Below are 16160 nucleotides of genomic sequence, written 5' to 3'. Positions count from 1 at the left end.
GAAGCTGTGTAGTGTCACTTGAGCAAGTTGTCAGGCATTTTACTTTATCTACACAGCAAGCATGGATAGCCGTACATTACCATTCTGAATGGTGACTCCATTATGCATTAACCTGCTTGGATCTCTTAGGAGGAAAGTTAGCTTGCAGGAGGAGCTCGTATCAATGAAGATGTTCTGAATCTGAGTCGTAAGTTTGGTAACCCGGTCTGTAGAACAGAACAGATGGTGCACTGGCCCTCAGAACTTCAAGCAGTGCGAATCTTAAATGGTATGACCCAGCGAAGAATGCACATAGGTCAGTCTTTCTGAGCTGGTCAAAAACGAGCCTGAGGAAAATGAAAGTATGCAAGGTGGTTTCTTTACTTTTTAGTTATTTTTTAAAACTGAAATATACTATTAATGCAGAAAAGTGTACAGATCTGTATACAGAACAACCAAGTGGTCTGCTTGGTGAGTTTTTAGAAAATGAGCCCACCTGTGTTATCAAAAAAACCACTCGCTGCTACTAAGTTGGTTATCAGTACAGTACAGCCTGGCCTTAATGGAAGCTCGACCCCACCCTCTCCTGGGCACACCCTCCGACTCCCTCCCCAGCTCACCAAGCGGGACCACTGGTCTGAATTCTAACACCACTGATCATTTTTTCAGGCACTAATTTTAAAATCTATCTGCAAGGACATTTTAAAATTTAGAACCCTGTAAGCGGTCATGTGAGAATTAATCTAATTAAAAGCGTTTCATACAAAATTAGTTATTTTTGTGTGTATGGATTGCGATAACAGTTGTATGAGCCCCTAATAAAATGTTTAATAAAAAAAATTTAATTATTTTTTCTGCTAATTGACCTTTTTCTGTTTATAATAAATTTGATAAGGTTATGATATTGTTTAAACATAAGTAAAGCTCTCCCTCCCCTTTTTTTAAACCTAGTATTTTTCTTTTGCTTTATTCTAATTTAACCCCCACCGGCCTCACCCCTTTCCCCCAAAAAAACCACTCGCTGCTACTAAGTTGGTTCCAACTCCTTGTTAGCCTATGGGGCAGGGTAGAAGGATCCCTGCGGGTTTCTGAGACTCTCGCTTTGTGTAGAGCAGAATGCCTCATTTTACTCCTGCGGAGCTGCGGTTTCCAACTGCTGACGTTTCAGTCCATAGCCCCACACAGAACCCACTATGCCACCAGGACTCCCTTGATTTCATCCAGTAATCATAAATGTAACCACAAATACAAGCAAATTATTTAGTGCTATTGGAAAAATAACAAAATTTAATCTAGGACTTTTAGATATATAATTAAAACTGCTCAGTTATGAATAGTACTTTGAAAAAAACAATTGAAATTTTAAGTAAAGTGTAATGCAAAAATAAATGCTACTGGTTTTTTTTCCCTCTCCTTAAATTTTACAATTCAAACGTATGATTACTGTATATACTCGAGTATAAGCCAGGTTGTTTCAGCACTTTTTTTTTTAATCATCTTATTGGGGGCTCATACAAAGCTTATCACAATCCATATATACATCCATTGTGTCGCGCACATTTGCACATTTGTTGCCATTCAGCACATTTTTTGTGCAGTTTTTGTGGTAAAATTAGGTGCCTCGGTTGATGTTCCGCTTGGCTTCTACTCAAGTTATATACGGTAGTTTTAAATGGGAATGGTTAGGGGAAGAAAAGAATGAGTATCTCATCAAGGACTGTGAAACTTCTCTGTTATTTGAATTATATCCTGATTCGTTGACACCACTAATTCAAGCCTGAAGACCAGTTTTTAAAATGTCCAGTTAGTTTAAAGTATCACATATGTATTTTTTGAGTCTAAAAATACTTTCTTTCAGTTTTGAAAGTCTGTATGTTCATTGAAAATAAAATCTGTATCATACCTATCCCAAGTTGTTAAAACAACATACAGTAAATGTCTAATCAATGGTTGTTTTCTGAATGAAAGCATACTTCTGAAGCTCAAGTTCCCAATAGTCATGTAGTATGATTCCCCACCACCACCACATCACTGTAGACCTGTGCCTATTCCAGTTTTATGTTGTCCGTAGAAATTATACGTTTGGTTTTTTTGTTTGGATTTCTTGAGTCTGCTTTGCCAATAATAACTCATTCTGATAGAGCCGTGTTCATGAAAATGCAATAAACACAATATCTTCAATCTAATGAATTTGCAAGAGCTCTGATTCCCTTTCCACGGCTCCTGATGGATGTTGCCCTTTTATTTGTTGCAGATTTTGCAAGACTGTCCAGAAGAGCCTGACACTATTAATGATGAGGAACAATTTGATGAAATTGAGGCTGTTGGGAAATCACTTTTGGATAGATTAACTGTGCCTGTAGTTTATCCTGATGGGTATGATGCAAATTTTTCTTAACCGTCTTGTCGGGTCTTAAAGTGAAATCATCATTGAGAGAGGAAAGCTAATGTTTTAAAAATTAGTCTTGGGCCACACTTTCAATCCCTATAATGAATTGCATGAAAACGAAAAGGAATACAAATCTGGCTCTCAGCAGTAGTAGCATTTGGTTCTTGCTGGTATTAGACAGCATGCATCTTTACAAGGTGTTGTAACAGAAAGGTTCTGGACCACAATGAGACACAAGGGTGGGGTGGGTGGGGTGCCTTGGCTATGATGATGGCAGTGAGCAGTGTGACTGAGCAGGTTAGTAGCTCTTTAAGCTTCAGGAAAGGGAAGAAGAAAGAAAGGAACAAAAAGTATGGTTACAGCCCAAGCACTACTGGATTAGACACTTCAGCGCTTTTTCACGTAATCGCACGTGATTTACTATTACTTTCAAGTAATAGCACTTCTGGCGAACACAGGCGAAACAGGCGCGGGAAGATTGAACGAGGTGCTCGGGTCGTCACAGGTCTGTTGCTCTCTTTATTATCCCTGTGGAATCCAACTTTCCTGTGTTAAATGGCGAAATCCTGCGCTTGTATTTCCTCCTATTCCAAATATTTCACTGAAGCAAACTGGGCCAGGTTAAGAAAGTAAGAATAAAGAAAAATTAAACGGTCTCTTACACTCAAAAAGTGTATGTGTAGACCCTATTTTTGGGGAAAAAAAAGTGTACTTGATCTACCTATAATCTTCTCCGTGGGGGCAGACAACAGAAAAGTGGGTGAAGGGAGACGTCGGGAAGTGCAAGATATGACAAAATAATAATGTATAAATTATCTAGGATTCATGAGGGAAGGGAGGCGGGGAGGGAGGGGAAAATGAGGAGTTGATGCCAGGGGCTTAAGTGGAGAGCAAATGTTTTGAGAATGATGAGGGCAATGAATGTACAAATGTGCTTTACAGAATTGATGTATGTATGGATTGTGGTAAGAGTTGTATGAGCCCCTAATAAAATGATTAAAAATAAATAAATAAATAAAAACATTTTCTTCGGTTTATTTATTTATTTATTTACTATTTAGATACAAAAGAGAAAAAGAAAGTAAGAATCATAAGGCGTGCCATCTCTGAGGGTCTAGTGTACAGGCGCCCAAACTTGTTAGGCCTACTGCTTCCTTTTCAGAAAAAAAAATTACTATATCCCCGTCCTGCCAATTAAAACCCTTTGTACTGTTCTCCGTAATCCAGGATAATCTGCTTTGCATCTCCCCTGGATGTCCCAGCACCTGTCAGGGGGTGCAGTATCACCCACTTTGGGAAATACTAATCTAGACTATTTTAGTGAAAATAATTTAGCAGCGATCCCAGAGGTAATAGGTAATTCAAATGATAGAGAATGCAAACCAATGAATAAAAATACAACTATGTCTACATTATGTTAGAGTGTAATGGATAAAGATGTGGATTCTGGAATCAGACGTCTTGAGTTTAAACCAGAGCTCTACCCAATTAACCTTCTTGTGCCTCAGTTTCCTCCTCTAAAACTCGGGGAAGTATTCATCACTCATAAATCGCCAGGTTACATGGGGTAGAGGGCTGGATGGATGATTTGTGTGTTGTGTCAGGTGCTGCTGTCATGGCAGCTCTGACTCACGGCAGCCTTAACTACAAAGAGCACAGCTGTTGAAGCCCATTGTGGGCGGCCACTGTGTCGTTCCATCCTGAGTCTTCGTCTTTTTCACTGACTCTTCATCAAGCGTGATGCGCCCCTTTCCAGGGACTGTCCTCTCCTAATAACAGGCCCAGAGCACGTGAGACGGTGGCTCGCCACCCTTGCTTCCAGTGAGCATTCTGGCTATACTTCTTCCCAGACAGATTGGTTTGTTCTTTTTAGCACTGCATGGTCTTTTCCATATTCTTGGCCAGCACTTTCATTTAAATGCATCTGTGAATTCTATCTAAAGTACTTAAAGCATATCTGAGCACGGCTGCTATGTAATGAGCTCCAGGTGATGATTTGGAATTGGTAGATAGAAATGATCATTTTAAGATTGGGACTTGCAAAAAGTTGATGGAAAACATAGAATCGTAAGATAATGGAAAATCTCTATAACCTTTTGAAGCCCCCTCATATTCTTGGAAGGAACATTATTCAGTTCATCCTTAAATGTTCTCCAGTCAATGGCTACACCTGAGCAATGAGAAATAGCTGATAGTTAGGTTATGCGTGTATAACAAAGGGGAATAAAATGTCACTGTTCATCAATTCACCTAATAACAATATTATAGAGACGCTGCCAGCTCTGATACAACCATTTCTCCATCTCATAGCCTTTAGTCACACAGTCCTCGGTTTGTTTTACTCAGATCAACTTCGGGGCATCTGTCCTTGCAAATTTTGCTTGGGATTTTCCCTCCTGTGTTCCACAAATTGTCGACATGTCATTTCCTCTACTTCCAAGACAAAAAAGAATAAATTAATACTGCATTTTTAATATTTATAAATACATACCTTTAATATTTGAGGCTGTTACTTTATTCCTTCTTAGAGTCATATCAGAATTTATATCAGTTTGAGACATTTCACTGATTAAATTTTCTCAATGGTGTCTAGTATGTTCTTCATAATGATTACTAGAGTGATCCTTTTTTTAAAGCTTGTTTGACAGTACTACGTTGTATAAGGTTACTCATATACGTAACCTTACGTTCCCCGATGCAGAGAAACTAACTGGTTGTCCCTCTGAGTGCACTGTGTGAAAAGCCAGGTTCCATCCTGAATGCCTATGAGACCCATGTGGAAATCCTGAGTTTTCCCCTCTTTGAGTTAAGTCCCGGAGCTTCCTACCTCTTAATCTGAAAAATGAGGCAGCTAGCCAGATAACTTGTAAGAAACAGACACTATGACTCTTAATACATTACCCTTGAAATTTTAATAAAATTAAATGATTTTATCTATTATTGTCCCAAATTATGGCTTCACATTGCAAAGGTGTTTACTTGCCAGCCATATGAGATAGCTGTGTACTTGGTACATGTAAAGCACATGAATAAATTCAGTGTTTGTGAGTGTTGCTCATGTGCCTAAGACTAAAAGGTTTATCTTCAACAGTAGATGGTTTGGTTTATGGAGATCATTATAACTTCACATGTTAAGACACAGGTACACCACTAACTTATTTTTCTCAATATGCCTTAACATTTTATACCTGTAACAAAATTTTTCTACTGAATCATTACTAGTCAAAAGTAAATATACCTGTAGTCAAGGAATAAGTTCCTTTCTACAGGCAGACCGTAACAAATAGAAACACCCCCCACCCACACCCACCCCACCCCCGGTAACTTGTGTCCTTTGCTGCAATCAGTAGATTTGTGTTTTATCTGATTGGGGTTTTCTGTTTGTTTGGCTTTCAGAACTGAACAGTATTTTGGAAGTCCAAGTGACATGGCTTCGACTGCAGAACACATCAGAGACAGGATGAAACTAGTTCATCTCAAAAGGCAGCAGCGGAGACACCCTGGAATGGTGACCACAGAGAGCTAATGAGGATGACGAGCCCCACAGACAAGCAGTTCACCTGCACGTGGCTGGTGTTCGACCCTAGTAGACACAGCACCTTAAGATGCATTTCACAGCCAAGATAGGCTCACTCTTCCTCTTAAACACATTTCTCTATGTATGTTAACACCTTGTCACCACCGAGGCATAACTATTTAAAATGCTTTGAGCCCACAGACTCCAAGTCTCTTAGAAGAAAGAACTGTAAACATTGCACTGAAAACTTGCTTTAAAGCATTACCTGACCCTGACAGTTTATAGATGAACAACTGATAGTAAGCTCTGAATGGTGCTAATAAACACTGAGAAGCTTAGCTCTCTATCAAAAAGAGGGAGGAAAAAAAAAAGGCTGCCCCTCCTCCCCAGGTGATGTAGAAAATTTAGGCTGTAAACTCGTATCATTAGACAGTGGTGTCTTCAAAATTTTCCTTTGTAATTTTGCTTCAGAATTGATTATTTTTATTGTGTTCATATGGGGAAACCCGTTCAAATTTTTGATATATCATATTCATTAAAAAGAAATTTTCCTATTTGTATTGATAATGTATTAAAAAAATTTGTGCTTAATAAAAAGGTTTCTTTTTAGTATCCTATTTAATTTGGTGGCTATATCCTATTTCCAAACCCGAGTGCCTTATTTCAAAGGGCATTCTTAGGGCTGATGTCATTATTTTTCCATGTTATTTGCATGTGGTTTAGCCAGAGAATTCCTATGTAAGCATGTATAGATAATAAATAAGCATGTTCTGTCATCAAAAATTGGTTGTGAAGAACAGTTTAGATCTTTAAGAATTTATTAATAATGGTATAGTGTTTCTAATTTTTTCTCTTTTTCAACTTAGAAAATATTATCCAAATTATTAACTCCCCTGAAGACACTTTGTCTTTAAGGGTGGGGTTGATGGGAAAAAGGTGTATGTAATTGTAATTATTTGATTGTAATCCTTTACATTAGAGCAATCTTTCTGGAACTAAAATAACAAGTGTTCAAAAATTTTAATTTCTCATAATAGACGAGAGTCAAAAATCAAATCTGACGTAGTTTAGCAAAGACTGCACTGTCCTTTAGAAATACAATTTATGGCAAAATACTAGTTCTTTAAGTGTATATTGTGTTTAAATGGTAAAATACATTTAATTTAATTTAAAATTTTATGTCAGAAAATGTTTTTTGAGAAAGATTTAAAATATTTCCCCCTCCTTTTTATCAATACAAAGTTATACAAAGAGTTCTATGCTGGTTCCTTTCTCTTGGCTTACTGATATGTATCATGTACCCCCTGATGCAAAAAACTTTTCTCGGACCTGCTGGTTTCTCCAGCCTTCCTCACTGCCAGACTGACCCTGGAGAAATCTATGTCTGTTTCCACCACTTGACGTCACTAATTGGTCAGTACCTCGCAGCCGGTGTCACACCGCACCCTTGTGGAATTTTCTTTTGAAAGCCGGCCTCAGGCTCCAAGTGAACTGGTGGAATGACTTTTCTCTCACCATCTGCATCTCTCTTACCTGCTCTATTCCTGTGACATCTACACCCACTGGGCACCCTTTCTTGGGAAAGTGTCTCCTCTGCCACAGCCGTGGGTACAGTCACATAGCTCTTCGCTGAAGTGTCCCTCCGATCTCTGAGTGCTCAGATTGTCCCCTCAGAGTGCTCTGCTCTGCTGTGGACAGCCCACCCCCATAACACCCTGCAGTTCATGTCTGATCCAAAATCCTAGACCTGTAATTTCAACGGCCTGCTTGACACTTCAACTCAGGTGAAAGGCGTTACCCTGCTGAACATCTTTCTCAGAGGGCAATTTTGGTGAATGGTGCACTCCTTTTTTCCAGTTGAGCGTAGCCAGAAAACACGGGGGTGGGGGGGTGTTCAACTCCCTCCTCTTATACTACCACTGCTTCTGAGAACATCCAGGAAGTTCCTTCTATACTTGGTGCATCTTCTTATTCTCCTGGGGTTCTCTGCTTCAGGCTTCATGACGGTGCTAACCACATTCTGCAGCGGTGTGTCCGCACCTGCTACGTTACAAGCTGTGCAGGGCCAGGCTCTTGTCCTCTGCTGTTTCTAGCCCTTTGTGCCCACATCGTGCGCGCTTAGTTCTCTTGTTGTGACAGATTTGTTGTTGGCTGTTCTTGTAGGCATTAGTAAAAATTCCTTTCTCCAGGAATCTGAAGTGCGCTTTAAACCTTGCATTTTTAATTCTGTGACTGACTTTAGCAGGTAAATCTCTCCATAAGAAATTCATTTGGTAATTTAGATACTTAGAAATCAGCTACATTTGATATTTAGTTACTATACTCAATATCTTTTTATTACACTGAATTTGAGAGTAGTTCAAATGTTTCTATTAAGTCTTCTAGAATCAAATTGGTTTGTTAATCACAAGGCTCTTAATTTTGCCAACAACCCCTGACTTACCATTGTCAAATGTTTTTTTTTAATGTACTTTAGGCTGCCCTGTCTGTAATAAGAGTAAATTAAGGCAATTATTTTGAATGGCAGTTTGTCAGATAAAACTGGCTATGCTTGGAAAATAATAAATGTTCTTACTCATTATCTATAAATTTACTGCTCCTTAATATATGGGTAGTATCTGTATATGCACAGGTATCGAATAAAAACCCAACACTGCTGTCATGTGGTTTTCCCCGAGGACAGTGGTTCTCAACCTTCCTAATGCCATGACCCTTTAATACAGTTCCTCAAGTTGTGGTGACCCCCCAACCGTAAAATTATTTGCGTTGCTACTTCATAACTATAATTTTGCTACTGTTAGGAATTGGATGACCCCTGTGAAAGGGTCATTTGACCCCCGAGGGATTGTGGCCCCCAGGCTGTGCTAGGGTCATCATTGTGATGGGATGGTTAATGTGCCAGGTGACGTCAGCGTGCCACCAAAGTGACAGCTTGATTCTAGTTCACAAATTAATAATGGCCTGAAAACAGAAAGCACTATTCTTTCTGATTGACACGTACCCTGACTTTCCTCATTACCTTAACCCACCTCAGGGAATTATTGAAATGTTGATTGGTCAGTTCTTATTGCTTTGTTTTCTTTGGTGAATTTGGGGTTTTCTTCCTCTTCTCACTATGCATTTTCTCTTATGTAAATACTCACATCACAGCAGTTCTGGCATCTGTTCTTCGCATCTCTAACCCAGCTGAGTTAAATGCAAAGATAGGAAGTGCATTTTAGGTACAATTGGTTTTATTCCAGTCCCCAATGCCAGTGACCTTATTCTACTTGTGTGACTCACGGTGATGGGGATGAAACAGCTCAGCCTGCCCGCTGGGGTGTTGATGGCAGGTCCAGACACCGCAGCTCTGTAGAAGGTAACATACCTCTTTCGCCCCGTAGGCATTTCAATTGGCTAGTGCTTGATGCCACACTACGGCCCTGTCCCATGGAAGTACAATGTGTTGTCCGTTTGTTATTGGCAGTTGATAGATGGCATGCAGTCCAGCTGTGTACATTATTTCAAGTGGAATACTCCTTTCTATGAATAAGACAATTTACTTTTCTAATAGTCCTGAGCAAACTGTAGTCTGCAGTCTAAGCTCTTTATTACAGCCTGTGACATGATTGGGAGATTAACAGAACTGGCCTCGTTGTGGAGAACATCCAAAGTTCTCTAAGGCATAAGTTCCTTGTCAGTAGGGATTGCATATCATTGTGTATTCTCCCGTCCTTGCATCCTACCCAGACTGCCCAGGGCTATGGCAAAGACTCACCATGCTCTGGCTGCTAGAAGTGTATGGAGAGTGGTGCAGGCAGAAACACCAGTAAATATGTCATCAGTGGCAAGACTTGTATGATCATGGTATCCTTGTTTAAGCACTGAAAGCAAAAATTACCTGGGATTTGCTGGAAGATAGCTGAACAGTTAACCTAATTAGTAAACTTACCAGTGTTTACTTTCATTCCTAAAAATAAAAATTTTAAGGCAAAGAATACTCTCATGATATATAAGGGCAACAAATATACCTTGTTGAGGCCAAATGGACAGATTTAACACTGGACATCATTGTACTTTAACGTGATACCATATAGTCAAGATGTAACTCAGAATCCTAAATACAGACAGGATAACAGAGAAGATGAAAACTATAATTGAAATGATAATATAGTGAAGAGAGTTTGGATTGAATGCCTGGTTTCCAAATCTAACTGTCATTCCCCCTAGACCTTGATAAAAAAAAATCACAAAATTTACTTTGGTCTATAAAATATCAATTAATTTTAAGAGTGAAACTCAATGACGAGCATTTTAAACTTTGAAAACTAAAATGCTAGACAAAAAGTATTACTGTAATCTCAGAAGATTTCAAAGTTATTCTCAAGGTGGGTATTAATGAGTTGACATCAGCCTCTGGAAACAACAGAACACAAACTGGTTAAAAGATTTATAAGTCACCCCAACAACAGGGTGGAAACCTGACTCAGGGTCATTGTTTTGTGTCATGAGAGGAGACTCGTCTCGGCAAAGTCGTGCGGTCAGGACAAGGGGTTGGTTCACTATTAGAGATGGAGAGGCCTACTCATGCCCCTGAGATTCATGTTGAAGTCTTGATTGTAAAGCTGAGTCTGCCTCTCCATCGTGGCAGTAATTCAAAGTTGAAAACGAGAGTAAACACTATCTACTTCAAGAAAAATGATCTGTGCCACATGAGGAATTTAGAGATAAAAAGCCCAAATTGTGACTTTCAATCAGTGAGTAAATTTTAAAAGAAAGTAATTTCTGGTTAGAAAATGCCATGATAATATCATTCTTATGTCTTATGATAAAGAATTCTTAGATTATAGCTAAACATTAGTTACCAGTGCTAGATGATACCAAGGGGACTCTATAGGTAAGGGATTTTAAGTCTGACATGGGAAGCTATAATAAAGGGTTGTTGAACTCAGACCATTTCCAGTGAGTGTCAGTGAGTGTCAAGTTTACAAGTCAAATGCCATCTCTCGTCGGATGCCTCAGATTTGGCCCTCTTCTGGAAACGGTACCATCCGATGCCCTTCCACTCGAACAGTGGTTCACTCACCTTATGTTTTGAGGCCAACACGTTTTTATGGATGCCTTTTCATGTCCTGATGAATGCATACCCTTACAATCAGAAAGTTTCTACATGACCCTTTCTTGTCAACCCTTGTCCCCCTACCTCAACTCATAAGGAAACCACTGTTCTTTTTTTTTTCTGCCATAACCTATGTGTGCTTGCTTTGGGGGTCACCCAGTAATGCTTTTCTGTAAGGTGTCTGGTTTGCTTGGCATCATAATTTGAAGATCTCTCCATGAAGTTGGTATTTGAGTCATTCATTCTTTCGTATTGCTGAGTGGCATTTTATTGTAAAACTATAATGCAGGGGCTTTATACTTTTACTCTGACAGACATCAGGGCTGTCCCCAGTATTTGGCGATTATGAATAAGCTGCTATGATTATTTTTATTTAAAATGTTATGTAAACATGTTTTCCTTTCTCTTCAATAAGTACCTAGAATTGGGGTCAGTGTATTTGGTTGTACTGTATCCAGGTTTCCACTCTATGTTGGGAATGGAAAAAGGTCTGAGTTATTTTGTGATTCCTGGTGAAACACTAGATATGGGTTTGGAGTAGCTGTGGCATAGTTCCTGGTTGAGGATTGCAGTTGTGTTATCTCAGGAAGGGAAAGACTTGTCTGCCCAATGTGCTTCTGGAGGCCCCCTATGCCTGCATGTTTGCTGTCGGTTCCCTTTGGGAAAGGTGAAAGCATTTGCCCAAGCATGATGATAGATTAGTTAGAGCAGCAGCATTGATTTGTTTCTTGTACTTGTACCATCCATTTACGGTATGCAAAATAAGACTTGCACGTTGAAAACAGAAAGTGCTGTATCATGATGGTGATAACCAATCCCACTGCCATGGAGTCATTTCTGACTCATCGTGACCCTACATAAGCTTCCAAGACTGTGCATTTTTATTAGAGCAGGTAGGCTTAGCTTTCTCCCGGAGAATGGCTAGTGGATTTGAACCACTAATTTTTCTGTTAGTAGTTCAACACTTAACCAGTAGTCCCACCAGGGCTACTTGATGGGGTAATGGGAGGTATGAATAAACATGTACTACTAATGAGTCCCGGATACAGCGATGCGAGAGAATCACTTGGACAGGGAATTCCCCACTTGGTGGATAAGAAACCAGAAAATGGGGTGGGAAGAATTCTACCTCACATTTTTGCATAGGGGATATCTATGTTTTTGCAGGCCATTTTTGCTTTTTAAAAAACCTTATGTATAACTCTGTCTTTTTATTCAGTTACACTTTGCTGAAGTTGTTTCAGATTCACGTGACTTTATCGCTGTGTCACCTGCCCCTCCTGCTCTGTCACATAAACCCTGCACAATGATAACCATGTATATGTTCCGATGCTTTGGCTCAAAGATATTTTATGTATGGTCCATCCAGTCTTTCCTATTACATTGTAAGGGCTGGGACATTTCAGTTTCTACTGTTAAATCCTTATAATGTTCCACCTACTGTAAATATGCAATAAAAACATTCAAAACTATCACTGATGAGAGCAGATGTTTGTGTATTCTCTATGGGGTCACTTTGGGCAATCGGCCTTGTCTCTGGTACTGCAAAGAGTGTCCATGAACCCTTGAAGAACCAAGTCATCACTCTAACAGTCTGATGACGTGTGCATTTTTTAATTTACTTGCATGTTTAACCTATTCATATTTAATCCCATCTACTTTATGTAAAACGTTTTTCTCTCAATACTTTCTAATCTTGGATCAAAAGAAATATGTAACATTTTTATTCAGAAAAACCTGGATTATTAGAAGATAGAGACTATCTTTTCATTGAGCTTCCTCTTCCCTCCCTCAGAACCCCACATCCCAGGAAGCTCTGCGGCTGCTACTTCTGCATTGTCAGGACCCTTAGTTGACATCACAGGAGGTAGGTGTGAGATTTCCTTTGTTTCTACCAAGAAGTGAATTCTTGACCAAAGTCCACTTTTAAGAAAGCCAATGTTTATTCAGGGTGGGGAAGAAACAACAAAGCTTACTATTTTTAAAACCATTATGTTCTAAATAGCAGCTCTAGGCTGGCTAGCAAAAATTTAGGACTGTCAGAGTTTGGATATTGACAAGCCTTACTGCATTGTCATTGTCCGATACGGCACGCAGTTTTTTGTGTGTGTGTATTTATTATGAATAGAGTTTTTCCATTTCACGTGTTATAGTAGCTACCACCTCTAGACTTCCCGTGAGAAACAATGTATTCTCATAAGCACAAACTGCTATGTGGGAGTCATATTAAACTAAGGATGGAAAAATTTAGTTTTTACCTAGAAAGACATTTCCTTGTGGTATGTGAATTGGACTGCTTTTGATTTACAGAAATGGTTATAGCTCAGATACCACGAGGAAATCTGTTACTTAGGAAATGCATGTAGCTTAGAATTTAGAGATGAAACATAAGTTGCATTGTAGAAACATAGTTACAACCAGAGCATGTGTTCAAAGTGTTGTCAAAACTGCCACTGAGTCCACCAGAGAGTAGGATGGGGCAGAAACTGAGGTAGAATTGTGCCGGGAGATCTGCGTATCCAGCAAGGGCCGGAGTGGTAACTGCTGCCTGTCCACAGACTGTACTGAGACTGCCAAACTACCTCTTGATTGCAATAAGGGTAATCATTCTGTCTGTGAGAAGGATTTTTCTAGTTTTTTTATTCTGTCTTTATGAAGGTAGTTGAACTCTGTAAGTTGTATTTCCTCCATTGCCTCAGTGCTTATAAAGTCTTCTGCATAAGCATAAATCTGGCTCTTCGTCTGCGCTCACTTTTCGTTTGGGGGTCTTAAGTCCAGAGGTGGCTTTGGTGCATTCATTACAGAAGTGATGATGCGATAGTTATCCCCTCGTGTCAGCCATTGTCAACACTGCCTGTTGAGCAATCTATTCCTCCAATTGAAGTTTGAAAGTCCATGAAAAATATATTGAGTTTTTAAGTCTGCGTCTGTTTCTGGGCTAGCTATTCTTTTTTTTTTTTTAATCTGTGTGTTTATTTTGCCAAAGTCACATGTTAGTGGCCTAAGTAAATTACATATGCGTACATATATGTACACACACACAGAGAGTGGGATAAATGAAAATCCTTGCTCAGAGATGACTAATAACTAGAATATATGACCTGGAGTAGACAAAGTATGCTAAGTATGCATCAGAGAACAAAACAAGTGTAAAAAAAGTACAAAGTACAAGAAAGCCCAGAAATAGAAAGGAGACAACGGGAAAACGGATTTCAACAGAGGATGAGGATAAGTAGTATTGTCATACATTAGGGTGTTCATAGAGTGGAATAGTATGCATCCTTTGAAAATGATGACTGTCAAACACCTGAGGACATGAACAAAATCAGAGAACGTTATGCTCACCAAAGTTAATCTCATCAAGATAAATACCTCATGGCACCAGTATAAAAGGAAAAACTAAGAAAAGTGGGTTCACACCAAAGAGAGGGTCTTTTTATCAAATGCAAAATGCCTACACCCAAAGTGCAGCCAACGAGAACAATGACATAAAGAACAGAATGATTTAGCAACATTAATGACCAGAAGTGGTCTCAGGCATGAACCCAGAGCTCTAGACTTGCCCCACCACCAATTCTTTTTTGTGATCCAACTGATGGTCAGAAGAATTCACAGGTGTCGAGGTCACCTCGGCATGCGTGAAGTTGGTAACAATCCGTTTTTCAGTTTACTAAATCAGTTGAAAACTACTTTATTTGGAAATTGTACAACAGGAAACAGTACACAGGCTTTGAAGATAAATGATTTAGGTCAGACAATGACATCAGGCTGGCAGGGTGGGTTAAGCTGCATTAACCTTGTGGTTTTTGAATACATTATTTAATGCTTCCAGGTCAATTTCCTCATCAATAAAATGTCTGTCAGTTTGTTGTACCATGGTGGCCTGACTGTTGATGTGATGCCAGAAGTTTTGTGAACAGGTTTCAGCAGAGATCCAGACTGAGACCGCGAAGAAAGACTAGACTATCCACTTCTGAGCAATTAGGCAACGAGAAACTTATGAATAACAGCAGAACACTGTTAGACATAGTGTGGGAAGATGAGTCCCTTAGGTCGAGGGCACTCAATAGGACTGAGGAAGAGCTGCCTCTTCAAAGTAGAATCACACATAATGACGTGGGCGGGGTTAAGCAGCCGGGCCTTCACATCTGCTCCTGAGGCATCACTTAAAAACTGAGAAGAAACAGTTGTAAGCATCTATACATAATTGGAGCTGGGAATGCACAAATTCTGAATCTAGGAAAGTTAGAAGTCATCAAAAAATGAGTGGAACACAAAGATTTATGTCAATCAAAAAATAGGCACAAAATACAAACTATTTGCTAAAGATGACATCAAGGCATCCTACTATCATTCATTATCCATAAGAAAAATTAAAAGTTACCACCTTACACCAACATTCATAGCAAACTTTCAAAAACCAGGAAATAAAAAATGCAATCTCTCTACTTGGTATCTACCTTAAAGAAATAAAGAATAAAACATAAGCAGACATGTGCACATCTCTGTTTATTAAAGCAATTTCTATCATAGCACAAAGAGGAAAACAATAAAAACCGATGAAAGAAATAGATAAACTCAGATGTTCATGCAGTGGAGTAGCATGCATCCTTTTAAAATGATTCTGTCAACACCTTAGGGCACGAACAAAATAGAGAACATTATGCTCATCAAAGTTAATCTCATCAAGATAAATGTTTTATGACACTTATAAAAGGGAAAAATAGAAAAGTGGTTTCACACCAAAGAATACGACTTTAAAGACTGTCATGAGGCCTGGGGAGAAAAGGGACAACAGGAGTGAGGGAGGGTGGGAGAAGGAAGAGAAGGGCTACATGTACCGGGAGGGGCAGGGGACTAACGATGCTGTCACTGATTTGGTGAGATGGGTTGTGTAACTAGATAGAATATGTGTGTTCTTATGTTCTATAAACAAAAGCGAACACATTTATATATATATATATTTTTTTTTTTTTTTTTTTCCAGAGAGGAGAGTACCAGCTCATTGCCACCCCAATTCCTTACCCATCAAATCTGAACAATAGCTTGAGTGGCTATAAAAGGAGGGAAAGTAAAACTGAATCAGACTTGGATGATTTTGTGACATACAAGTTAGTTTCAAACAAAAAAATAAAGATTGATACCCTAGGTATTGGTGAGCTGAAATGGGTTAATAT

At 39.2% G+C, this 16160-nt stretch overlaps 1 protein-coding gene across 1 annotated transcript in view; it reads left to right on the top strand.

The window, feature by feature from the left end:
• SESTD1 (SEC14 and spectrin domain containing 1) overlaps window positions 1–6449 on the top strand; it is a 96075-nt gene extending 89626 nt beyond the window's left edge. The window contains exons 17-18 of the mRNA XM_004701465.3: window positions 2234–2355; window positions 5765–6449. Of these exons, the coding sequence (XP_004701522.2) occupies window positions 2234–2355; window positions 5765–5894 (252 nt within the window). The 3' untranslated portion in view covers window positions 5895–6449. The remainder of the gene's footprint in view (window positions 1–2233; window positions 2356–5764) is intronic.
• Window positions 6450–16160: the final 9711 nt, after the last annotated feature.

This window comes from Echinops telfairi, unplaced genomic scaffold, assembly GCF_000313985.2.
Source record: "Echinops telfairi isolate 266 unplaced genomic scaffold, ASM31398v2 ScPeMD7_3;HRSCAF=10, whole genome shotgun sequence".
NCBI lineage: Eukaryota > Metazoa > Chordata > Mammalia > Afrosoricida > Tenrecidae > Echinops > Echinops telfairi.
This window is presented reverse-complemented; position numbering and strand designations above follow the sequence as displayed.